This window comes from Thunnus thynnus, chromosome 15, assembly GCF_963924715.1.
Source record: "Thunnus thynnus chromosome 15, fThuThy2.1, whole genome shotgun sequence".
Lineage (NCBI taxonomy): Eukaryota > Metazoa > Chordata > Actinopteri > Scombriformes > Scombridae > Thunnus > Thunnus thynnus.
In genome coordinates, this window is record NC_089531.1 from 1103000 (window position 1) to 1130667 (window position 27668).

At 38.7% G+C, this 27668-nt stretch overlaps 3 protein-coding genes and 1 long non-coding RNA gene across 4 annotated transcripts; all 4 read left to right on the forward strand.

Moving 5' to 3' along the window:
* The first annotated feature begins 844 nt into the window (after nt 1-844).
* On the forward strand, nt 845-8951 carry cart4 (cocaine- and amphetamine-regulated transcript 4). The gene is made up of 3 exons (XM_067612987.1): nt 845-1946; nt 4903-4986; nt 7573-8951. The coding sequence occupies exons 1-3, from the start codon at nt 1806-1808 to the stop codon at nt 7678-7680; spliced, it is 333 nt and encodes a 110-aa protein (XP_067469088.1). The 5' UTR covers nt 845-1805; the 3' UTR covers nt 7681-8951.
* Nucleotides 8952-12036: 3085 nt separating this feature from the next.
* LOC137198962 (uncharacterized) lies at nt 12037-14095 on the forward strand. Its single transcript, XR_010931713.1, has 2 exons — nt 12037-12714; nt 13857-14095. It is a non-coding gene; the product is annotated as an uncharacterized lncRNA (long non-coding RNA).
* A 2284-nt stretch (nt 14096-16379) lies between these two features.
* LOC137198909 (gastrula zinc finger protein XlCGF57.1-like) lies at nt 16380-19643 on the forward strand. Its single transcript, XM_067612925.1, has 2 exons — nt 16380-16592; nt 17956-19643. Exons 1-2 carry the CDS (start codon nt 16427-16429, stop codon nt 19449-19451), a joined length of 1662 nt encoding a protein of 553 aa, XP_067469026.1. The 5' UTR covers nt 16380-16426; the 3' UTR covers nt 19452-19643.
* A 1960-nt stretch (nt 19644-21603) lies between these two features.
* On the forward strand, nt 21604-27509 carry LOC137198933 (zinc finger protein 300-like). The gene is made up of 2 exons (XM_067612953.1): nt 21604-22011; nt 25470-27509. Exons 1-2 carry the CDS (start codon nt 21837-21839, stop codon nt 26456-26458), a joined length of 1164 nt encoding a protein of 387 aa, XP_067469054.1. The 5' UTR covers nt 21604-21836; the 3' UTR covers nt 26459-27509.
* The last annotated feature ends 159 nt before the right edge of the window (nt 27510-27668 follow it).

Sequence of the window (27668 nt, forward strand, 5' to 3'; positions counted from 1 at the left end):
CTTGATGGACTGTTTCACCCTGACGGTCCCGGTGTTTCCTCCGCAGGCTGCACTTCACTCAGCCGCCCGTCAGACCTGCTGCTTCTTCCCACTTTAACCTGAATAACAAACCGGGGCTCGGTGCTCCGGTTGGATCCACATGGAGAGCCGAGGCTAACGTTAGCTGAGACGCTAGCGAAGGCTAGCTGGCTCCTCCAGTCATGCTGCGGCTAACGCTCCGCTAGCCTCCCAGCTAACGTTAGCCCCGGTTTGTTATTCAGGTTAAAGTGGGAAGAAGCAGCGGGTCTGACGGGCGGCTGAGTGAAGTGCAGCCTGCGGAGGAAACACCGGGACCGTCAGGGTGGTGCGAGGTGCTGCGGTGTTCGGCTGCACAGATAAGAAATCCTTCGGCTGACAGGATGTACCACTCTGTTCGAAAAATAAAAAAACTTCACCTTCTTCTTTTTGGTTTATAACGGCGGTTGGCAACCAGCGTATTAGGTGCATTAGCGCCACCTTCTGCTCCGGAGTGTGGACCAGAGATTAAATCCTACACATTAATCCTGTCTGTCTAATAAACTCAATGAAAACTCTACTGCTGCTCCCACTTGGCAGGTTCATTAAAGTTTTAATGCTGAGCTCCTGAACTCCAGTCTTCCTCAGTTCTTCCTTCATATATTGTCTTTCTTGATCATATTTAGAATCTATGCTGCATGTATAATAGTCTCCTCAGCCAGCTGGAAAATAATATGTGCATATATCAGCATCGGCCACAGTGAGTTGGAAATATCTGCATATCGGATATCGACAAAAAATCCAATATCATGCATCTCTACTTTTAACCCAAACCATCAGAAGGATTGGCATATCACCTGCAAAAAAAAAACAAAAAAACTTTCCTCCATTTCAAAACAATTTGAATTTGATAAGGTGGTCTTGTGCGATCAATGAACATGTGTAATAATTCCATACCAACAATAAACAGACTATTTACATGGAGGATTTTTTTTTGTCTATTTGTTGGCAGCAGAACAAACTTCAAACATGCACAGAAGCAAAACTAGGAGCCAAAAGAAGCAGAAAATCTGCAGAGATGTTGAGAACAAGTGATTCATTCCATATCACATGTGTTATTTGATCAGTTTTTAAATAAAAATGATTGATTGGAGCAGCTTTATCTGGTGATTACAGTCTTTAAACAATCAATAGATGTTATTTTGATGTGAATGATTATTATCCACCTGATGAGACGATATTTCCATATGACGGACAGTCGGCTCCTCTGTGAGCTTTATAACCTTCAGCTGTGAGTCAGAGTTTGACCTCTGACCTCTGCACAACAACACGCCGGTCCGCAGAGTGTTTTCATGTAAACATCTGAGCATCGACCTGTTTAATATTTAACCGCAACAGGCGCATCATCAATCACAGCAAAACACATCCACACACTTTTATCTGATGTGTTGAATACATGAATAACGTGTGACAGCCGCTGAGGCATCACTCCGCAGGAGGAGGAGACACCTATAAATACAGGAGGAGGAACGAACCGCGCAGCAGAAGAAGAACTCAGCTCACAGGGAAGGAAAAACAACATCAGTACAAACTAGAACAACAAAGAGAAACAGACTCTGGAGCTGAAATTAGACAACAAAGAAGAAGAAATCAGAATATTTCTATAATATTCTTGTAGGATCTTAAATTATTTCTGTGTTTAATCGTGAGTTCATCTGAATTACTGAACTTTATTTATTATTTGAAGTTTTTATTGTGATGCTAAAATTAAATGTTGGTATTTTTTTTTAGGTTTTTTAAGGTTTTCTGTGATGGAGAGCGTGCGAGCCGTCGTCTACCTGTCCGTCTGTCTGTCCGTGCTGACATCACTCTGTCAGGGTCAAAGGTCGGCCGACAGCCAACTGCCGTCTGCACCTGACGAGCCGACCCTCGGATTCACAACCAGAGAGCTGGTGAGTCATCTGTCGTCACGCAGGATCTTTGTGTCTCCGTCAGATTTCTGTAGTTCTTCTTCTAAAAAAAGACTTTATTTATTTATTTTAGTTTTATTTATGTGGGATAAAAGATAGAATGTTTAAATTATGAGGTTTCAAAGCAGGAAACTGCAGTTAAATTCAAAATAAGTGAGGTGATCAAATGGTTAGTTGATAGTTAATTGAATGGTGAAAATGTATTAATTATGTCAATTAAGGTCATAAAAGATTAAACTGTTATGGTGGTGTCAATTATGTTTATGTTGGTGAAATTAAAACTAATTAAAATTGTAAAAGACATTTTAAGATTAAAGTTATTATTTAAGAAAAGCTTAAAAATGGAACTAATTAAGGTGGAATTGAAGCTGATAAATGACAATAACATTAGAGCCAATTAAGGTGGTAAAATGTGGCCAAACAATAAAATGATTAAATTATAACTAATTAATAAAAGATGGTCAAAATAAAATTAAGTCTGCTGGAAATGTTGTTAAAAAAGATGAAGGCAGTTCATTTATAGACAATTAATGTTGTGCAGGTTGTTTGTCAAACAATAATTAATTAAGGTGGAGTTATAGTTAATTAAAGTGTCCAAACAATAAAAGATTATTAAATTATAATTAAAGTGGTTAAAGACAATTATTTTAATATTGAAATAATGTTTTACAGTGGTCACATTTAGCATATTAAGATTGTTTTCAAGTTATAAGTAATTAAAGCACAAAGATGAATCATTAATTAAGATGATGAAGGTTGTTAAATTTTAGACAATATAAGGTTGTAAGATTTTCAAATTAAAATATTTGTATAAAACGTGCTGTTATCAAATTAGAGAACTAACGTGTAAGAGCTGAAATAGTCTAATGAAGATAAAAAATATTGATTATTATTATTAATAATAATAATATAATAATAATATGATGGACTTTATTTAAAGGAAACAAGTTTACTGTGAATTTAAATTTTATTTGCGTGGCTTTAGTCTGTTTGATCAATAAAGTTTTATTCCTAACGAACATAAAACGGTGGCAGCTGAACAGAAATGATTTTTTCTCTAAAGCAACAATAAGCAGCTGGTTTCATCTTCACTGTAAACAAGCTGCACTCAGATAAAATCAGTATAAATATATCTTAAATTAATTCAAATAATACTAAAAACCACTCAGAACATTCAGGCTTGTATCTCCAATATAATATTTATTGCTTATTTGAATAGAAACAAGTAAAATATATGAACTAATCTGCATGTACCTTTAAAATACATAAAATACACACAAAACAGCACAAAAACACAAATAATTTATGATAAAACGCCATAAAACGAGCTGCAGCGTCCAGGAACACACAACTGATTTCTCTTTAAAAATGATTTTTTTTTGAAGATTCACTACAGATCTTCCCAGTAGAGAGGAAACACCAGTTCAGATTGATGAATGATCAAAACCTCTTTATTTAATATAAATATAACGTAGCAGCGCTGTGATCTTATCGGCTTCTTGTCCAAAATATGGAAGATATTGTTTTAAAGCCTTCTGCTGGAGAAGATCTTCTAGTGTTTGTTTGTCTAAAACATAAACACAAGAAAAATATGACCTCAGTCCTCAGAAGGAGCTCCGACCCTGAACTGATGAGTCAGTTCATTTATTTTTATTTTTACTACTTTTAACCGATGTGTCACATTAAAGGATCATTCTGCTGATTTTCTATATTTGTCTTCGTGTTTGGATCCAAACCAACAACATATATTGTGTTTGTAGCAAAGCTGATATATCTGATTAAAAACACGTCAGTGAGTCACACCGCTGCTCTGGGTCACATGATCCTTCATCAGGAAGAGTTTGGTCACGTTAGTTTGTTTAGAAACGGCTTCAAAGACGAATAACAGCATCATGTTTTCAGTCTCCAGAGAGTAGTTCTGTGTACGGCAGACACCACTGAGCATGCTGAGTCCTTTAACTTCACTGATACTGATGGTTGATGTTATTGTGTGTTAATGTGTGTGTTTGTGTGTTTGTGTGTTAATGTGTGTGTTTGTGTGTGTGTTTGTGTGTGTTAATGTGTGTTAATGTGTGTTTGTGTGTTTGTGTGTTAATGTGTGTGTTTGTGTGTGTTTGTGTGTTAATGTGTGTGTTTGTGTGTTAATGTGTGTGTTTGTGTGTTAATGTGTGTGTTTGTGTGTTAATGTGTGTTTGTGTGTTTGTGTGTTAATGTGTGTGTTTGTGTGTTAATGTGTGTGTTTGTGTGTGTTTGTGTGTTAATGTGTGTGTTTGTGTGTTAATGTGTGTGTTAATGTGTGTGTTTGTGTGTTAATGTGTGTGTTAATGTGTGTTAATGTGTGTGTTTGTGTGTGTTTGTGTGTGTTTGTGTGTGTTAATGTGTGTTAATGTGTGTGTTTGTGTGTGTGTGTTTGTGTGTTATATCGTGTGTGTTTGTGTGTGTTAATGTGTGTGTTTGTGTGTTATATCGTGTGTGTTTGTGTGTTAATGTGTGTGTTTGTGTGTTAATGTGTGTGTTAATGTGTGTGTTTGTGTGTTATATCGTGTGTGTTTGTGTGTTAATGTGTGTGTTTGTGTGTTAATGTGTGTGTTAATGTGTGTGTTTGTGTGTGTTTGTGTGTGTTAATGTGTGTGTTTGTGTGTTAATGTGTGTGTTAATGTGTGTTAATGTGTGTGTTTGTGTGTGTTTGTGTGTGTTTGTGTGTGTTTGTGTATGTTAACGTGTGTGTTATATGGTGTATTAATGTGTGTGTTTGTGTATGTTAATGTGTGTTAATGTGTGTGTTTGTGTGTGTTTGTGTGTGTTAATGTGTGTGTTTGTGTGTTAATGTGTGTTAATGTGTGTGTTATATGGTGTATTAATGTGTGTGTTTGTGTGTGTTTGTGTATGTTAATGTGTGTGTTTGTGTGTTAATGTGTGTGTTATATTGTGTGTTCAGGCTGAAGCTCTGCAGGGTTTCCTGGATGAAGCTGAAAACAGAGTCGGTCTCTCTGTGGAAAAGAAAGCCAGCGTCATTCCTCGGGTGAGAACATCAAACACGAACAGATGGAGAACTGAAACTGCAGAGATTATTATTATTATTATTATTATTATTATTATTATTATTATTATTATTATTATTATATAATTGTACGTATATTCCCAGTTGTATTTATTTCAGGACTGTAGCTATCACTAACTTGGGGGTTTAAACAACAAAACTTACACTGTCAGGCAGATTTCAGGGTTCAATTCATCTCCACAAGAATATTATTTCAAGGTTCGAGGTAGAACTCAGTATACAGGAGGAAGAAACAGCAAATTCCTTCAGTGCAGCAGTGTGCACAATAAAATACAACGTTAGATCGTGCCTAAAACAAGATTTAGATTTTCATGTAGGAAAATAAAACTAACACTTAATTTTACAGGTCTTTAATTTCCTTTAACCTGCAACTAATTGAAGGAAAAATAGAGAAAGTGTTATGAGTTATTTTATTTAAGTTTGAGGTTAGTTATTTAAAGTTGTACTCAGATCCTTTACTGCAGTAAAAGTACCAATACTACAATGTAAAAATACTCCATTACAAGTAAAAGTCCTGCATGAAAAAGTACAAGTACATAAGTAATATGAGCTTGATGTAGTTAAAGTATTGCAGTAAAAGTACATAAGTATTATGAGCTTGATGTAGTTAAAGTATTGCAGTAAAAGTACATAAGTACTATGAGCTTGATGTAGTTAAAGTATTGCAGTAAAAGTAGTGGTTTGGTCCCTCTGACTGATATATTATTATATATGACATCATTAGATTATTAATAGTGAAGCATCAGTGTTAGAGCAGCATGTTACTGTTGTAGCTGCTGGAGGTGGAGCTAGTTTACACTACTTTATATACAGTTAGCTAGTTTAGTCCAGTGGTTCCCAACCTAGGGGTCGGGCCCCTCCAAAGGGTCAGCAGATAAATCTGAGGGGTGGTGAGATGATTAATGGGAGAGGAAAGAAGAAAAAACAAAGTTCTGATACACAAATCTGTTTTCAGTTTTTGGACTTTTTCTCTAATCTTTGATTTTTGCTGAAATATTGGATCATTTGAACATTTATTGAAATGAAAGCATGTGAGAAGTTTAGAGGGAAAAATCACTATTTGGTGGAGCTGTTAACAACTCATAGACATGTGAAATGTGACCCCGACTACACACTGCTTTTTGTAAGACGTCAAAAGCCAAAAAGGTTGGAAACCACTGGTTTCATCTTTAACAATGTGTTGTATTTTAAAAGCTTGTTATATTATCCTACTTAAGTACAGTACTTAGTTACTTTCCACCACTGTTAGTTTGTCATCTGGTTTCCTAGTAGTGAGCCTGGAAGCTTTGCTTTCTGTGTTCTCTCCTGTAGAACTGCAAAAGTTACCGATGACAATTCCAGCTCTGAAACAAAAAGTTAAGATACCAGTCCAGCCTTTGCAATTCAACGGCTTCATTGTGGCCGTCACCCTTGGAGCAAAAACCTCTCACGCTGTGCTTTTTGGTGAACTGCCGCCTAGTAAATGCTTCCCCTCTGGCAGGGGACCTCCCAGGATCTGAAGCCGAAGCGGCGCCGGCGGCTCCACCCGTCAACGGATGCTTCAGCTGGGTTTAAAATAACTCCTTGAGCGCTAAAGTTGATATAAAATGGGCCCATTCACCAATAGTATTTATCCTACATAAACAAAACAGAGGCCTCCTGGATGAGGTGGTCGTCAGCAGGGTCAACTGATCCTTTGATTCATCAGCAGTTCCTTCTCGATGGAAATTAAGGTCTGACAGTTGTGTTCTCATCCAGCTGCAGCTGTGTGCTGGTAGTAGCTTTCAGATTACTTGAAGCGCTCGGATGGTGATGGGCTGACTTGGATATGGACTTTGAACCAGTACCCAGTCTCCACACCAAACAGCAAGCAATCCCAGCAGCACTTGGTTGATCCTGTTATCCAGGAGTATCATGTGTATTTTCTGGAGTTGCCTTTCAAAGTCTTGGTTTTCTGAACCAAATTAAGGCCTGTTGTAGGTCTTCTTTTGTCGATTAAGTCCAACTTTTCATTAAAAGTTAATCTTGAAAACAGTGTGGATAATAAATTTCCAACGGTGGTAACGTTACTCGTGGCGTCCATCATGAGCCAGCAGCCTAGCTAGCTAGTTTATCAGCGTTATTTTCCCGTTAGCTTGTGATTGATGTCCCATTCAGTGGGCGGAACTTGTCATAAAGTTAACAATAACAAAGCCCACCCATTCAGAGGGAAGATGTGATTGGTCAATTTTATTGTTATTTGAAATTAGTCTCTCATTGAATCACTATTGCTCAGCTCTCTGTAGACACATCACATTCCAACACAAAGCGAACAAGCAGGTTTGGAGGGTTTATTTCCTCAGAAACATTTCGTTTAGATGTTGTTTGTCAAACTATGAATTGATAAAATAAAATTAGAACTAATGACTTTTTAAATATTATTTTTTGAATATCTTGGCCGTCTCTGACTGTTCCCCTCTGTATGTCCATAAGAATTGCCTTTAAATATCTGCTTCCTCCTGTGTTAAGATCCTTTTTTTGAGCTTATTTTTGAAGCTAAAATCTGAAACCTGTCTGTCTGTCTCTCAGTGTGATGTCGGCGAGCGATGTGCGATGAAACACGGACCTCGTATCGGCCGACTGTGCGACTGTCTGAGAGGAACGGCCTGCAATACCTTCTTCCTGCGCTGCTACTGAACACACAAACACATTTATACTTCTGTACTTGTGAGGACATCATCCATTCTCTAACCTGAACCCTAAAACCAAGTCTGAACCCTCAAACGGCTCTTTAGAGAAGAACTGAGGACCAAACAAAATGACCCCACTGTTGAGGTCTGAAGGTTCGGTCACACCAGCGAAATCTTCGCAAAATATTTGGTTGGAGGAGCTTTGAGACATGCAGACTACTCGCAGGGTTAGCTGGTGTAGCTGGCGAGCTAATCGCTAATGCGCTAACCCAGCTTGTCTCTATTTTCTCTCTTCTGTTCTGTTTACTTCTCCCTGACATTTGTTCATGATTTTGTTCAATAAAAAGTTATTGACGAGGGAAAATAAGGCGCACCAAGCTAATGAGGTTGCTATAGGTCAGTTAACAAATTTACTGAAAACCAACTCCTAACATTCACTAACAGTCGTGGATGGAAACAAGTATTCATTCTTATTATTTTTCTGATTTTCTGGAAATTTAGTTAAAACTTTCACCACATTTGGATGCAAACTTCAACACCTGCTGGGTCATTGACTACTCGCAGAGTATGTTAGCTAACTGCTGTAGCTGACAAGCTAACTCTTAGCATCACTCAGTCTCATTAGCTTCTCTCTATTTCCTCTCTACTGTTCTGTTTACTTCCTCCTGATGTTTTGCCCATGATTTTGTTCAATAAAAACTTATTGAAGAGGGAAAATAAAGTGCTTTGAACGAACGAGCTTGCTAACAGTCAGTTAGCAAACTCGTTATCTTAGCTTGGTTGCTAACAGAATATTTTCACAGTTTCTTTAAAAAGACATTTGTACCATCGATTCCTGTCTCCTAACTGTCTGTAAAACAAATACTAACACAGAGGCTGTCAAATAAACTGGATGTTAGCAACACAGCTAACTGATTAACTGCGATAGCTTCCTCCGTTTTGGACTCTCCGTCCACTCGAAGGTCAGTACTGTCAGAGCGACTTGTTATCAGTCAAGTTGCAAATTTGCAACTTCACCAAAGTTGAGCTCAAAAGCTTAAAAGATGCAAAAAATTATGCTGATTTTCTTCCCTCCTGCATTTTTCCATTTTTAATTCTGGTGTGACCGAGTCTTTAAACTGGTCCTCACAAATATAGAAGTACACACACTCTCACACACACACCTGTCTCACCTGGATGTCTCTCGCTTCCCTTCTGCATGTTTCTGTCTTTGTTTTGAAGTTTCAGTGTCTATCCCTCAGATTCATTTATTTTTGTTAAATAAAGATTCTTCATAAAGCTGCACGGCTCCAATGAATTCCTGTTTTCCATCAATTTACAATAAACAGGGGACTTTTTTCCCCCTGAGATTAGTCTGTCAGGTAAATCCTTTCTTAGTGTCTGCTTGTAATCTAAAGCATCTGATTGGTGGAGCTTGCTGAGGTGGTACACAGCCTGCAAATGTCTGTTCAGTGCAAAATGTTGCCAATTTAATTCAGCGTTCAGGTGCTCTACATAGGTGAACACCAGTAAAGGGTTCAGGGAAGCTCATGAAGTCATTAAGATCCAGCGGTGGAAGAAGTATTTACATAAAGTATAGAGCAGTGATGTGTGAGCAGTCGCTGCTTCTTGAAGTATTTTTCTTGTTCTGTATTCTCATTTCAAATATTTCTTTAATCGATCTCTTTGATGTTACTGAACACAGAAACTCAGGACTCTCCTGGATGATGTGACGATCCTACAGGTTTATATTCTGACACCCGTTTACATTATTTACACTTTGTTTCTGAGAAATAACTTTTTGTCTGTGATTCTGTCGGACGTCTAAGAATACTACAATACGTCAAATCCTCGGCCACTTTTGCTATTGAGAAGAAGGTTACTGGTTACTGGATTCACTCCAAATTGACTAAGAAATTAACAATAAACTGATTCACTTTGCAGTTTGTAAAATCAGTTTTCTCAACCTTCAGCTTCAGCTTCTGCCCACCGTTAACAGCACACGCAGCCAAATTTTAAGCTCTGTGATTGGCTGTTTCATGCTGAAATGCACCTTGGGTAGTTAAAGTGATAATCTCGAAGATTTCAATTAAATAAATATCTGTTAGGTCACTATCTATCTCCAAATGAGGTAACACAATGATGATTGAACCTGTGGCCCACTGATGGAAGCTCTTGCATTCACTGTATTTTGAGTATTAAGAACTGGGTGTTGGTGGCAACATTCCCGCCATGAGTTCAAATCACCGGCGCTGCAGTTAGTTTTCCGTCGCACAGCAGTGGTTGGTCCATCAGAGAGGGTAGGCGGAGCTAACACAACAGACTCTTTCTTCAACTCACCTGTGTGTGAAGCAGCGTACTGTTCTTCCGGTCTCTGCTAACGCAACATCAAACAGGTGACACTGTTTGGATCTCTGGGGGTGACGTCCAAAAACACACCTGCAATTACCGTTTATCACCAAAGAGAACAAAATGTTATGTACACAGTTTTGTACCTTTGACTTTTTAAAAAAACACCACAAAACATTTTCTAACACAGTTGTTCATCTTTTGTACTGATGATTCAACCAGTTTCATGTTGAGGTGCTCAAACTGTGAGTAATGTAACATCGTCTGTGTGAAACATGAATGAGATTTTTACTTGTGGAACCAGGACGCACACGAAATACCTCCTCCCACTCAGCTACTTACATTTCAGTCACATTTCACATGTCTATGAGTTGTTAACAGCTCCACCAAATAGTGATTTTTCCCTCTAAACTTCTCACATGCTTTCATTTCAATAAATGTTCAAATGATCCAATATTTCAGCAAAAATCAAAGATTAGAGAAAAAGTCCAAAAACTGAAAACAGATTTGTGTATCAGAACTTTGTTTTTTCTTCTTTCCTCTCCCATTAATCATCTCACCACCCCTCAGATTTATCTGCTGACCCTTTGGAGGGGCCCGACCCCTAGGTTGGGAACCACTGGACTAAACTAGCTAACTGTATATAAAGTAGTGTAAACTAGCTCCACCTCCAGCAGCTACAACAGTAACATGCTGCTCTAACACTGATGCTTCACTATTAATAATCTAATGATGTCATATATAATAATATATCAGTCAGAGGAACCAAACCACTACTTTTACTGCAATACTTTAACTACATCAAGCTCATAATACTTATGTACTTTTACTGCAATACTTTAACTACATCAAGCTCATAATACTTATGTACTTTTACTGTAGTAGGATTCTTCATGCAGGACTTTTACTTGTAATGGAGTATTTTTACTTTGCTGTATTTGTACTTTTTCTGAAGTAAAGGATCTGAATAATTCTTCCAGCACTGATTAGACTGTATATATTTGAGTTTGGTAGATATTTTCTTATGCAGCTTTTGTGCAGGATAATTAATTATCTAGTTAATTGGATTTTTCCTGTAAGAGTTTAATTATCAGCCTGCAGCTGGTTTTGTTTCCTGTCAGAGTGAAGCTCACAGCTTTCCGTGTCAGAACCAGCTGATCCTCCATCAGCTCAGCGTCAGTCACATGTCAACCGATTTCATGACATCATAACGAGATCGGAGCCAATCGTGGTCCAGTATGCGGCTTGACACTAGTGCGATGTGGAAACTTGAAGCCTCCAGTTGCACAAACACTGAGGATGAACTTTACAGTGAAGGAGGAAACATCTGGAGTCCAGCAGGAAAACTTCACAGATCAGAAATATTTACAGATTCAGAGATTCTGGATTTTTAATAAGCAAGAAGGAGCAGATGAAGGATTTTTTTATGGGCTAATTGTACTTTTTATGGAAAAAACAGATCAGACTCAAATTATTATCCAAAGCAGCGTATGTTTATATGTCTTAAATCATTCCTGCTGTCCAGCTAAATCCTGAACACTGTCTATAAATATCTGTCACAATGGTTTAGTTACTTTAACAGTAAGTTATTTAAAGTAAATAAATGTTTCTGATCCACAATGAAGGACATCAGCGACTAAATATCACACAAGATAAGACACCTCTGTGTAAAATCAGGTATATTCATGCATCACAATATGCTATAATATAGTGAAATATATATGGTTTCATTATTTTTTATTTCAGTCAATTTTTCATTGTCCCACTTTAGAAAATGAGGTTTTATAAGTGGGACAACTGGTTTTACTAATGTGGGACAGACACATTAAATGTACAATAGTTATTCATTGTAATGCTTCATTTTCTGACTTATTTTAGGTAGATTGCAAATTATATGATTACTAATATTAATACATAATATAATACATTATGTTATTGACCAGAGATGTTTTATTGTATGAATCAATGTGATCTAGACCTTTCGGCCCCCCAGTGATCCCAGAATGGTATTGGATGCGGATATTTGTTGGCTTCATATAAAAATATATTGCTGAAGTATAAATTGCAAAAATTGTCCCACAATTACCCCTTTATAAACACAATCTGATTATAATCAGTAACATTTATATCCTTTTATCCCAGGTTTATTTTGACAGTGGCCCTGTTCATTAGCATTTGTTAGAAGAGGAGATAGATGCATTTGAGCTTAGTGTCCCACATTACACTAATTCACCAAACATCCTGCAGATCTCTGATGATTGGTGTTTGTTTTCCTCCTGATATCAAAGCTCAACATGCAGAGAAGCAGCTGCTGCTGATGGTTTGAAGCTTGAAGCAACAACATGTTTCAGTCATTTCTAACTTTTAGAAGAGGCTATGAGGAGTTTCCTGAAACAGCACCGATCTGAAAATGTTTTTCGCAGAGCAAAGACATAAACACAGAAACACAAGACAGGTCAAAGACTTCCCCAATCAATCATCGTTGGTCGATCAGTCATCCCTGATTAAACCCCCGGTGAGGCTGATCAGCCTTGAGGCCTTGTCACTCGACACAAACTCTCCTAAAAAAGACCTGACGCCGCCACCTTCCAATCAAACCTTCATTTAAAACTGATGTCCGACAGCAGCTGCAGGGTCCACAGTTCCAGAAAGTCAGTTTGCAGATCCGTTAGTAGCTTGATTAGCAGCTAGCTGGTTGATTAGTGGTTACCAGGTAAGTTAGCAGATTATTTAGCAGTTAGCAGGTTGATTAGCTGTTAGCAGGTAAGTTAGCAGGTTATTTAGCAGTTAGCAGGTTGATTAGCTGTTAGCAGGTACGTTAGCAGGTTATTTAGCAGTTAGCAGGTTGATTAGCTGTTAGCAGGTAAGTTAGCAGGTTATTTAGCAGTTAGCAGGTTGATCAGCTGTTAGCAGGTAAGTTAGCAGGTTATTTAGCAGTTAGCGGGTTGATTAGCTGTTAGCAGGTAAGTTAGCAGGTTATTTAGCAGTTAGCAGGTTGATTAGCTGTTAGCAGGTACATTAGCAGGTTATTTAGCAGTTAGCGGGTTGATTAGCTGTTAGCAGGTACGTTAGCAGGTTATTTAGCAGTTAGCGGGTTGATTAGCTGTTAGCAGGTAAGTTAGCAGGTTATTTAGCAGTTAGCGGGTTGATTAGCTGTTAGCAGGTAAGTTAGCAGGTTATTTAGCAGTTAGCGGGTTGATTAGCTGTTAGCAGGTAAGTTAGCAGGTTATTTAGCAGTTAGCAGGTTGATTAGCTGTTAGCAGGTAAGTTAGCAGGTTATTTAGCAGTTAGCAGGTTGATTAGCTGTTAGCAGGTAAGTTAGCAGGTTATTTAGCAGTTAGCAGGTTGATTAGCTGTTAGCAGGTATGTTAGCAGGTTATTTAGCAGTTAGCAGGTTGATTAGCTGTTAGCAGGTACATTAGCAGGTTATTTAGCAGTTAGCAGGTTGATTAGCTGTTAGCAGGTATGTTAGCAGGTTATTTAGCAGTTAGCAGGTTGATTAGCTGTTAGCAGGTAAGTTAGCAGGTTATTTAGCAGTTAGCAGGTTGATTAGCTGTTAGCAGGTAAGTTAGCAGGTTATTTAGCAGTTAGCGGGCCAGTTAGTCTGTTTTGTGTTTCTTTTCTTTTTAAACTTTGGAATTCAGTTAATTTTGATTAATTTTATCATATCTTATTATATATATATATATATATATATATATATATATACAGTTCATATATTATTATTATTATTATTATTATTATTGTTGTCATATTTTTAATATATTCTTTTTTGTCTGTTGTGTATATTCGTCCTGGTGTTCCTTGTGAAAGAAGCCATTTTATTGAATTTGATCTGTCCCTCTGGTTCGCCAGCAGACCTCCAGCTGTGTGTTTCCACCAGCTGAGCCGTGTGATCGTCCAATCAGAGCCGAGCTGCTTCTGATTCAGAGAACCTTTCATTTCAGCGGTGATCAGACAGACGGAGCTTATCGACATGGATCAGAGGGACAGGATGGCATTTAGCTCCCAGCATCCAGCGCTCAGAGATAAGACACATTAATTACAGCAGCTAACACACACACACACACACACACACACACACACACACACACACACACACAGAATATTATCACAACAAAAGAGAAATCAGGTTTGTTCTTCGACAGACTGCTGACAGAGCGAAGCAGCTTATTAAATTAGTTTAAAGTTGTTTTTTTTTTTTTTACATTGAAGTCAATCTGTTGATGCTGAGAGGTTTGTTTTCAATCAACTGAAGAAGCATCAAACACAAACCCTCCTTTCTTTAGAGGCTTTTCACACCAAAAATATATTTTAAATATTCACATTGAACATCAAACAGTATCTTGTTTCATTATTCAGAAAACTGAGAGTGAATTCTCTTAGCTGGACAAAAAAAACAATCAAAATCCACTTAGAAGCCTGTCGATGAATATTTATGTGTCTTTTATATTTCCTTTTGTTGTCATTCAAAACAAGCTAATAAGTCCTGCATGAAAAACCCTACTACAGTAAAAGTACATAAGTATTATGAGCTTGATGTAGTTAAAGTATTGCAGTAAAAGTACATAAGTATTATGAGCTTGATGTAGTTAAAGTATTGCAGTAAAAGTACATAAGTATTATGAGCTTGATGTAGTTAAAGTATTGCAGTAAAAGTACATAAGTATTATGAGCTTGATGTAGTTAAAGTATTGCAGTAAAAGTACATAAGTATTATGAGCTTGATGTAGTTAAAGTATTGCAGTAAAAGTAGTGGTTTGGTCCCTCTGACTGATATATTATTATATATGACATCATTAGATTATTAATAGTGAAGCCTCAGTGTTAGAGCAGCATGTTACTGTTGTAGCTGCTGGAGGTGGAGCTAGTTTACACTACTTTATATACAGTTAGCTAGTTTAGTCCAGTGGTTCCCAACCTAGGGGTCGGGCCCCTCCAAAGGGTCAGCAGATAAATCTGAGGGGTGGTGAGATGATTAATGGGAGAGGAAAGAAGAAAAAACAAAGTTCTGATACACAAATCTGTTTTCAGTTTTTGGACTTTTTCTCTAATCTTTGATTTTTGCTGAAATATTGGATCATTTGAACATTTATTGAAATGAAAGCATGTGAGAAGTTTAGAGGGAAAAATCACTATTTGGTGGAGCTGTTAACAACTCATAGACATGTGAAATGTGACTGAAATGTAAGTAGCTGAGTGGGAGGAGGTATTTCGTGTGCGTCCTGGTTCCACAAGTAAAAATCTCATTCATGTTTCACACAGACGATGTTACATTACTCACAGTTTGAGCACCTCAACATGAAACTGGTTGAATCATCAGTACAAAAGATGAACAACTGTGTTAGAAAATATCTGGACGTGTGTAAACAATCTGACATCAGTTGGATGAGGAAGTAAAGGTCACTGCAAACAAAGTGTTCAGAGCAGGTTGAAGCCCTGACTTTTGACTTGCAGGCAGCATTTCTGCATACGATCAACTCAGGTTTTGGAACTTTGACCCTGTTTAACATCCGACTTCAGTGACAGAAAACCAGAAAAAGCAGAATTTGAATCTTTAAACTTAATTCTCAAAAACTCAAACTTGACAACGTAAACTCGTCGGCGTTGTCCGGTTCTTACAAACTGACAGTTGAAAGGTTTTTCTCCTGTCTGACATTTTACTGCTTCTGTAGATGTGACAAATGTTTCACCACACTCAGAACAACTGACAGGTTTCTCTCCTATATGAATCATCATGTGACTTTTCAAATTTGTGTCGTGTAGACGAATTTTTTGCCACCAGGAAGCTGATGGGAAGTAACCGAGTACATTTACTGAACTGCAGAGGAGTAGAAAGTACAATATTTCCCTCTGAAATACAGTGGAGGGGAAGTATCATTCAATTCAATTCAAACTTTATTTCAGACTCACAACAGGGTCCATAGCATGTAAAAAGAAACATGACAAGACAGACCAGATAAAACTACAATAAGCTCAAATGTAGGTTATTTCACCACTTGTAGGAACACCTGAGAGCAGCAACCTCACAGCATCATTATAAACCACTATGAGCTGCATACAGAGACATTTTATATTGACAGAACACACACTAACTGGTCTGAGTATATAGTTTACAACACATAAATATCTCTGTCATCATTTAAATCATCAGTGAAAGTAGCATCAAATAGAAATACTCGTGTATAAGTACCTCAAAACTACATTTGAGTCAAGTTACTTCGCTACTTTCCACCACTGTCTATATATCCGTTTAACACACACGGGACAACGTCCTTAGTTTGATGGTATTTATTTATTTGTCAGCAGGTGGAGGTGGATGTTTGCAGGCAGCGGGGGGAAGAAGAGGCTGCAGCCGTCACACAGAGCGCGAGGAGCGGCAGGAAGAGGAGGAGGAGCTCGGTTCACACTTCCGCTCTGCAAGAATGTCTAAAGTCCAAATGCTGAGCGCGTCGGTGAAGCAGCGGCTGACTGCTGCTGCCGAGGAGATCATTCTCCTGTTTGAGAGATCGATAGCAGAGTACGAGGAGGAGATCGATCGGCAGCGCAGACTGCTGCAGCTGCAGGTGAAGCCGGAAACGACCAGAGCAGGTCTGTAGAAGCTGTTTGTGCTTCATTCTGACTCCGCTGACCTCAGTCAACCTTCAGCTCTGCTCTCCGACCTCACTTTAAACACGCTGTCAAACAAGCTGCCTGCATATCTGCTTATTGATCAGTGAAAGGCTAACAGTTAGCTCTCCGCAGCTGCGTCAGACATTCAGACGGAGGCCGGATGCTCAGTATTTGTTGTCTTCAAAATAAAAGCCCAACACATGTCTGCAGTTTGTATTATTATGAACATCAAACGTCTCAGAATCACTCCTGAGAATCATACTGACAGTTAACTTGAGATTAAAAATCCTTTATGAAGGACTGTTGCTGTTTTATATCATATCTCTTACGTAGATATGTTTGTTAAAAAATGAATGTAGCCTAATAAGCACATTAAAGGTGGAACAGACTTGGCAGAAATCATCTGAAAATAAGAATCATTGTGTTTTCATTATCATAGAATGAGCCTGTAGGAGCCATTTATGTTGATTGTTGGCATTTCATTGGTTTAGTTATCACTTGCAGTATTATTTTGGACACTGGGTGGCGGTCATTAGATGCACAGGGTTGTATATGTAGGGGCATAGGTGACAGGAAACGGGAGGCACAGGCAGGTGGAGCACATAGAGTTCTTACCAGACCGGTAACAGACGCACACTACAGCAGACAGAAACCCGATATGTTCATGACATGTACAAAGACTTCAATAAAACAACAAACTAAACGGCAGCTAACGGACTCACTCCTAACCCAACCTACCTGTGTATTAATGGCAAACGGGAAAAACAGGAAAAGAAAGGACATCGAAAAATGAAAATTGCCATTACAGAGCCCTTTATAGCTACACAGGGAGCGCGTCCTCTTCCTTGGAGGCCGCCATGTTGCACCACCATGTTTCCATGGTAACACAAATCAGACAAACTACACGCTGGCTCCAGCGAGGGCCTTTTCACCGCGTCAGAGTTGCACGGGGATCTGATTCAAGCGCTTCTGATTCTGGAAGTAAAAGGTCGTATCTTTATTGCCATCGTCAGGACAAAGTTGTATCAGATGTTTATTTTAAGCGTGAAACACTGCTGTGTCTAATACTGCACTGCTAGCATACCTGCAGACTCTCAAGGGAAGTCAGGAGTGTTTCTGATGTTTATCAATGTAACAATCACAATCCACATATATCCAAACCTCCACTTCTTTTTACTAGTCTTTTATTTTCCTCTGGTGCACTGAAGACTCAGGGCAAAGCAGAAAATGACAGATTGTTCTAATGAACCTCTTCTATTGGCAAATGCTTCATTAAAGCATCATTGAACAATGGATGTGTAACAATTATACGAATGACTGCATGTCTGTGTTTTACCTTCAGATGTCTGCAAACTGATTATCAGAAAAGAGGAGGTTCCCCCTGAGCAGCAGGACCCAGAGCCCCCACACATTAAAGAGGAACAGGAGGAACTCTGGACCAGTCAGGAGGGAGAGCAGCTTCACGGACTAGAGGAGGCTGATATCACCACATTTACACTCACTCTCGTTCCTATGACGAGTGAAGATGATGAAGAGAAACCTCAGTCCTCACAGCTTCATCAAAGACAAACTGAACAGATGAAAACAGAAGCTGATGGAGAGGACTGTGGAGGATCAGAACCAGATAAACATTTACAACCAGTTAGTGATGACAAGACTCATGAATCTTTTGAACTTGAGACTAAAGTCAAGGAAGATGATTGGAGGGAGACCAGCGAACCTCAGTCAGTTTTAAACTTTCTGAAAAATAATGGCTGTAACACTGGTGAGAAACCGTTCTGCTGCTCTGAGTGTGGTAAAAGATTCAGCCAAAACTCAAACCTGAAGACGCACATGAGAATTCACACAGGAGAGAAACCATTCAGTTGTTCAGTTTGTGGTAAAAGATTTATACAAAAGGTACATCTGACACACCACATGGCACGTCACACGGGGGAGAAACCGTTAAGTTGCAGTGTTTGTGACCAAAGATTCGCTTGGCATTATCAGCTCAAAAACCACAAATGTGTTGGTGAATCCTCACAGCTTCATCTCAGCCAAACTGAGGAGAACAGAGAGGCAGAACCTCCAGCCAGCAGCTCAACTGAACAGATGGAAACAGAAGCTGATGGAGACGACTGTGGAGGATCAGAACCAGCCAGACATTTACAACCTGATACTGTTGGCAAAGCTTCACACCGTTCCTCACCTGGAACTGTCTTCCCTGTGAGTGATGTGGGACTAAATAATGGCAAGAAACCATTTAGTTGCTCTGAGTGCGGGAAAGCATTTGGTCGAAAGACGCATCTGAGGGAACATCTGAGATGTCACACGGGAGAAAAGCCTTTCAGCTGCTCTATTTGCAAGAAAAGTTTTTCATGGAGGAGACAATTACTGAGACACATGAGAATCCACACGGGGGAGAAACGATTGAACTGCAGCGTTTGTGACAAAATGTTCAGTTGGCATTATCAGCTCAAAATCCACCACTGCGTTGGTGAGTCCTCACAGCTTCATCAGAGCCAAACACAACCTCAGTCAGGTTTAAACTCTATAAAAAGTACTGAAGTCCCTGTAATCGATACAGGATGTAACACTAAGAAAACCTTCCCCTGCTCTCGGTGTGATAAAGTATTCGGCTATAAGGACTCTCTGCTGAGACACATGAGGTGTCACACAGGAGAGAAACCGTTTTGTTGCCCAGTTTGTGGTAAACGATTTCGAGAAAAGGGAAATATGGGACAGCACATGGTGGTCCACACCGGGGAGAAACGTTTCAGTTGCAGTGTTTGTGACCAAAGATTCAGTTGGCGTAAACAGCTGAAAAAACACAAGTGTGTCGGTGAGAACAGTAAATGAACTCTGCACTCTGAGTTTGGTTGAATCTCCAGCAGCTCAGCACGGAAACACAAAGGGGAACTTTTGTTACTGGAACTACAACTTTGTACATACAGCAGACCCAAAGATGCTGCACAACATGATGTTTCCCAGATCAACAGTATACACAGCAATAAAATACATTTCTTATCTGAATAAAAAAAAAAGATCAATCTGTGTCCAAAATATCACCAGTGATAAAAGTGTACAAATACAGACTTTCAGTGGTGGAAAGTATCTAAGTACATTTACTCAGGTACTGCACTTAAGTACAGTTTTGAGTACTTGTACTTTACTTGAGTATTTCCATGTGATGCTACTTTCTACGTTTCAGAGGGAAATATTGTACTTTCTACTCCACTACATTTATTTGACAGCTTTAGTTACTTTTCAGATGAAGATTTGACACAATGCATAATATAACAAGCTTTTAAAATACAACACATTGTTAAAGATGAAACCAGTGGTTTCCAACCTTTTTGTCTTTTGACGTCTTACAAAAAGCAGTGTGTAGTCGGGGTCACATTTCACATGTCTATGAGTTGTTAACAGCTCCACCAAATAGTGATTTTTCCCTCTAAACTTCTCACATGCTTTCATTTCAATAAATGTTCAAATGATCCAATATTTCAGCAAAAATCAAAGATTAGAGAAAAAGTCCAAAAACTGAAAACAGATTTGTGTATCAGAACTTTGTTTTTTCTTCTTTCCTCTCCCATTAATCATCTCACCACCCCTCAGATTTATCTGCTGACCCTTTGGAGGGGCCCGACCCCTAGGTTGGGAACCACTGGACTAAACTAGCTAACTGTATATAAAGTAGTGTAAACTAGCTCCACCTCCAGCAGCTACAACAGTAACATGCTGCTCTAACACTGATGCTTCACTATTAATAATCTAATGATGTCATATATAATAATATATCAGTCAGAGGGACCAAACCACTACTTTTACTGCAATACTTTAACTACATCAAGCTCATAATACTTATGTACTTTTACTGCAATACTTTAACTACATCAAGCTCATAATACTTATGTACTTTTACTGCAATACTTTAACTACATCAAGCTCATAATACTTATGTACTTTTACTTACGTCCCCTCTCACTCATGTGATGGTTGGATGGATGTTTGTTCTTCTTCTCTGTGCAGAATGATTAATGAGCAGAGTTTGTTTTCACATTCATCTGTTGAAAAGTAGAAAGTTTCTCTGAGCTCACTGGAAATCTGGAGACAATCATCGTCCAATTTGCAACTTACACAAACACTGAGAACGGACTTTGCAGTGAAGAAGGAGACATCTTGTGTCCAACAGGAAAACGTATGAGATTAAATATATTTGCATATTTATAGATGTTAGATTTTTTAACGAGGGAGGAGTAGATACCTACATTATTGTTGTTCCAAGCAGAGTATTTTTATGTGTTATTACATGTCTGGAGGGGATCGAAAAGTAGGATTTTTTTTGTAATGAAGTATTTTTACATTGCTGTGTTGTACTTTTGCTGAAGTAAAAGATCTGAGTACTTCTTCCACCACTGCACACTAGTGGTATATTTATTTTAGACTCTTAAATGGGAAAAAAAGATGTTTTCTGTTGTTATGAGTGGGCAGGTTCAGGTCTGTCATCAACTTATATATAATATACAGAATAAGACAAGAAATAAATATATAAAATAAGTGATAGAATTTAATTAACAATGGTGCAAATGATGCTGCAACAAACAAATAAAAAACAAAGGAGGTGTCATTATACTGAAACACAAGAGAAAGCTTTTTTAAAACAAAACAAACAAAAAAAAGAGAAACAATGAATAAGAAGAGCCCAAAAGAGCAAGACAAGAGACATTAAAAAAGCAAGGACTGAGATATAGATGTATACAATTTTTAGTTGTTCTATTCATTTTTACCAGATTTTTTGGTGACTAAAAGTATATAGCAAATATATATATATATATATATATATATAGTTATATAGATATAGATTGTTACCCAAAATAATCACAAGAATGTTTACATCCAATATATCCATAAAATAAATGATATTATTTTAAGTAAATGAATGTGTGGACCAAAACAAATTAGTGTATGAAAATTTAAAACATAAATAGTCAATGGTTTCAGCTTCTGAAGAACAAAAGAATCACTAACAGGATTTACTGCAGACTTAAACTGGCATCACCAACTTTTAGAGAAAAAGAAAGAAAATTGCATCCTGCTTTGTATCACTTTAATTTTGAAATGTGACCCGGAAGTAATCGTGTGTATTGATCAGGCGTTGCAGTGGGAACAGAGTTTGGTTTACACACCTCCTAATAACAGCAGAAAAGCGCCAGTATTAGTATTTTCTGAGCTGTATGTAAAATGTGCAGCCTTCAGGGTCTGAAGGTTTTCGTCCAGCAGCGGCTAACTGCGGCTGTGGAGGAGATATTTGGACATTTTGAGAAAACAATAACCGAGTATGAAGAGGAGATCCACCGCCGACACCGCAGGCTGCTGGACGAGGTTTTAAAACCCGATAAAAAGCTGCGAAAAGCAGGTTTGTTGTCTTTATGTTGCTGGAAACGTGTTAATACTCTGTTAATGTGGCCGGGAGTCAGTGCTAAGCTAACGCTAGCAGCTAAACCCTCCGTACAGGCTGTTAGCCGCAGTTAGCTCATGTTCAAGGCCGAAGAATACGAACCACCAACTAACAACTGCAGATATTAAGAGTTTAAAATTAAGCAAACCATAAACAGTTTACTCTGATATTATTAGCTCTGTACAGCCCATCTAAACTGAAGACTGAAGGGTTGAATGACAGCTGCAACTATTCGTCAAGTAATCGATTATTTTATTCAATTAACCGGCAGCTTTAAACCTGCTGTGCGGGTCTTTTACATATAAATCAACGTCCTTCGCCAAACATGTTCACACAATGCGGACTAAGCCCATCACCGCCAGGTAAATCTTATTATATTTCACACATCCAGAGGCCCATTTATATTTTCCTAGGATGACGACGGACTGACCCGCCCTACTCTGCCTAACTCTGCTTCTGATTGGCTACCTTCGTTGGTTTGTTTGGGCCATAAACTGTAAAAAAAAAAAAAAAAAAAAAAAAGGACGTAGTCACCGTGACGTCACTATTTGTTTGCGAACTGCCGTTTAGAAGCCTCGAGTGCAGCGATTTGACCGTCGCCATGTTTGTTTTTTGGAGCCAGAAGTTACCATATTTGGACGAGCGCTAGCTGCTAGCTTGGTTAGCATGGTGCATTTACAATCTATGGTTAACAGTGATAATGCTAATGCTAATTTTCGCTAGCGAAAGACAGGCCTAAAACCTTTCAAACAAAATGTACTCACCGGAAAAACTGATCATCCGACTCATTGATGGGTGTTTTATTACAACTAAACGCTGAACAAGACTGTTTTTAGGCGACCACAATGTTGCAATTAACTTCAGTGAACTGAAAACACTGTGAAATAGCAGCAGCTACACCCATACGCAATGGTTACATCACGTAAGCAACATTGTCGCTATGGTAGCGACTTGTCAATCACATTGTAGTCACGCCCTAAAGCATACGCTGCTGTATCATCTATTTTACTCTAAATGGGGCCATGATTTACAAAATGACCATCATGCTGTATTGAAGGAGACTTCAAACTAGTGATTGAGACCATAAACTCATCAGGAAACAGTTCACTGAGGTAATAAATCAAGAGAGAAGACTTCCATACAATCAGACTTCTGTTAGCAGCCAGTGGAGTCGCCCCCTGATGGCCGTTAGTTAGAATGCAGGTTTTTGGCACTTCCGCATTGGCTTCATTTTTCAGCCCCGGAGGTTGCTGCTTGGTTTGGACATGAGGAGTGAGATGGTTAGGTTAACAATATCAGGGGCAGAGCCAATCAGACCGACTTGGCTTCGCTATACTGGGGAAAAAAATACATATGTGTTGTCTGTGGCAACCTTCCTACGCTGGCATAGCAGTGATGATGCAGTGATGATGCACCCATAGAGCGTCACATCAGAGACGAACTTCCAGTTTAGCTCTCTGCCGATATGAAGAATAAAATAATAACAATCATGTGGCTCCTCTAGACTCTCTCCAAATGTTATCAGACTGAATGGATCAAATTCTGATAGTGAAACGAGTCATTTCACTGTTTTTACAGCAGCAACAGTAGCGATGGGGACCGACTCACGCATGCACTCACAGGTTCAAATCATGAACACAAAACAAATTGTAGACGGCACGTATAACAAAGTGATCCACATGAAACTGAAGCATGAAACAGGATAAAAGAGTGAAGATACAGAATTAGAGAACTGAAACAGACGCTCTGTTAATATGAATAATAATATAATTTATTACTCAAATCCATTGATATGTTGCCATGTAGATAGTTACAGTGATACTTCAGTGTCTCAGTAAACTCCTGTGTGTTCTGTGGATTATCATAGTTTCACATTTATTGTTTTTCACGAACCACATTATGTATCGCCAGTTTCAGTCAAGCACCTTGTCACATGGAAGCTGTGGTCGGCCTCATGTATGAATAAAGGCCTGAATCGCTTTAACGTAACAGACACGACGTCAGTGTGTCGAGGTCATGTGTCACATTTCCATAAAGAACACAGCAGCTCAAGGTTTCACACGTGTTGTTCTGACTTCTGAGGAGCACTGGACGAGATTTTTATTGTCATTTATGTTAAATGTTATTTATGTAGCCCTGAATCCCCCAATAATCTGTATAACCGCCTACATTTGTTTCCCCTTTTGGTGGAAGATAATGTGTTCTAATAAACAATAATTATAAATATTCAGCAAAATGTTTTATATATTGCATGTGAGCAAATGATAGTTGCATCTCAGTGTCTGATCATTCCACATCTTGGCACTATTTGACTTCCTTAAACCATGTTTGCACACTAGCAGCAGTCTTCTTCTTCATCGTTACATTTCTTGTCCCATTACCACCACTCACTGTTTATTAGTGGATTATCATTCAACTTTCAGCAGGAATTTATTTCAAATGAAAGTGTTGTAACACCAAATTCCTGGCTCCCTGCAAATATGAATACTGCCACAATTTCATCTATTGTGAAACCGGACAAAGACGCGTCTTCACCAGTCAGTTACTGCTCAGTAACACTGATATAAAAAGGTTTCAGGATGGAAAGTCATCCCATCTCATAATTCATACAAATCCAACCAGTTTTTAATAAAAGTGGACATTCGTCCAGTAATACACAGATGTTTATTTAACCAGTGACGTTTTACTGCAAAACACAACAGACGAGCAGTCAATGGACAGAAAATTACACACCCTACATGCATCAGACACACACAGCTCTGTTTATACTGAACTGTCTGCTTCAATGGAAAGCTGTTTTTCTTGCTGTAATCATTCCTCCTGTTCATACTGACCATTAGAAGATCCCTTCATAATGACCTTACAATGGAAGTGATGGAGGACAAAATCCACAGTCCTCCTTCTGTGCAAAAATGTATTTCAAAGTTTATCTGAAGCTAATATGAAGCTTCAGCGTCCAAATGAGTCAAATCAAGTAGATATCTTTCAACGTTACAGTCTTTTTAGTGCCAAAGTTCCTCTTTTTGTTACTATATTTCCACCTGCAGCTCAACAGGGAAACACTGTCCGAGGAAACACAAAGAGGGAATTTGATGCTAAAAAGACTGTAAATGTGTCAGATATCCACTTGATATGACTAACTCAGACTGCTGAAGCTGAATAGAAGCTTCACACAGACTTTTAAATGACTGTGTGGACACACTGTGGATTTTATCCTCCATCACTTCCATTGAAAGCACATTTGAAGGATCTTTGAATATCCAGTATGAACAGGAGGAATGATTACAGACACCTGACTGCTGGTTTAACACACTGGGAACATCATGAATCTACCCTATAAATCATGAAATGTTATGTATCTAGCTTGGTTTAACACAAACTCATGGTTTACCATAATGTGTTTATCTGTATTTCAGAGTGTCTCGCAGACGTCCAGCAGCTGTTGGAGAATAGAGAAGAGGTTCCCTGTGAGCAGCAGGACCCAGAGCCCCCACACATTAAAGAGGAAGAGGAGGAACTCTGGACCAGTCAGGAGGGAGAGCAGCTTCAAGGGCTGGTTGGTGTTGATATCCCATCCTCCCCTGTATCAGTGAAGAAGAGTGAAGATGATGAAGAACCCTCACAGCTTCATCAAAGCCAAACTGAGAAGAACAGAGACTTTGTGGGAGGATCAGAACCAGCCAGCAACGTGTATCCAGATAGTTATTTACAACCAGTTAGTAATGAGAAGGCTTCAGATGCTTCAGAACCAGAGACTGAAGTCAGTGAAGATGATTGTAAGGACACCAGTGAACCTCAATCAGGTTTAAACTCTCTGGAAAATACTGAAGTTCCTGTGAGTGGTGTCAAGTGTAACGCTGTCAAAAAGTCTTTTATCTGCTGTGAATGTGGTAGAAAGTTTGGTCGTAAGGACAGTCTGCGGAGACACATGCGATATCACACGGGAGAGAAACCATACAGTTGCTCAGTTTGCGGTAAAAGATTTTCTCAGAGGCCAAACTTGATTCGTCACATGAGATGTCACTCAGGAGAGAAACCCTTCAGTTGCTCATTTTGTGACACGAGTTTTGCAGTGCGCAGCGCTTTAGTAAATCACATGAGAATCCACACCGGGGAGAAACCGTTCAGCTGTTTGTATTGTGACAAAAGCTTCACACAAAAGGGAGGTCTGAAAAAACACATGACAGTCCACACAGGAGAGAAACCGTACAGCTGCCCTGTTTGTGATAAAAGCTTTTCTCAAAAGGCCAATCTGACGTATCACTTCTCAGTTCACACCGGACAGAAACAGTTCAGCTGCAGTGTTTGTGACAAAAGATTCACCTGGCAGTCGCAGGTGAAAAGTCACAAGTGTGTCGGTGAGAGCAGCTGCAGAGCTGCTGGTTCAGCTGGAAATCAGCAATAACTGAGAGACTCTGCTGGGAATTTCTGCTTCATTCCCACTTCAGTGACCAGTTACCTGAGGTGGGAACCACATGGACATTTCTGGATTATGAATGTAAGATAAAAAATATTCATGAACTGATGTTACAAACGCTGAGTACTATAGGAACCTTATGGTAACATGCTGGATATACTGTATTACAGCTGAATCCAAATGTCTTAAACAGACTGAAGCCTGCGAGTGCCGACGTCTGTCCAAATCTACAGTTCATCAAGTCTACAAGGAGCCTCAAACGCACTTTCTGCCGACTTCCAGAGAGTCCGCTCAGGGTACAGACTTCAACTAATGTACCCATGCCAGTGACAGCGTTTATCAATAAAAAACAATAATGTGACATATTTAAATTTGATGACAATTGTTTTTTTTTTTTTCAGTTTTGTTGTGTAAAGTTATTGCTATGGTGAGGTTTGATAACGCACACACAGTCTGTTATAATACGCTGAACCAGTCAGGCAAAGATTCTCTGCCAAGGATTTCAGGACTGCAGCTAACGATCATTTCCACTATCAATTAATCTGTTGATTATTTTCTAGATGAATCGATTAGTTGTTTGGTCTATAAAATGTCAACCCAAAGATGTTCAGTTTACTGTCATAGAGGACTAAAGAAACCAGAAAATATTCACATTTAAGAAGCTGGAACCAGCAATTAATCAATTATCAAAATAGTTGACATTTAATTTGAAAGTTGACAATCAATTAATCAAACACACCTACCTGAAAGGATTACCCCCCCTCAGCTGCAGTTAATCAATCCACTCAAGAGGCTCTATATGCTGCCTTCCTCCCTTTGTTCTTCCTTTTTGACTCCATCCATGCGTTGTGTGAGTTAGATTTATACATTATTTGATTTATTTCAATTCTCACATTATTTAAATTCATATATTTGGCTCTGTTGTCAATGCTTACCTGTTTGTTTATGTGATAATACTTTTTGTTGTCTTTGCAGAGCTTAAACCACAGTCACACAAACCAAGAACTTTAAAGAAAAAATAAAAGTGCTCTGCATTGTATCCCTGGAGTTTGTCTCATCCATCTGTCGTTGGTCTCACAGTCACTTCAGCTTACCCTCAGAACATTAAAGCTGTTTTTCTTGCTGTAATCATTCCTCCTGTTCATACTGACCATCAGAAGATCCCTTCATAATGACCTTACAATGGAAGTGATGGGGG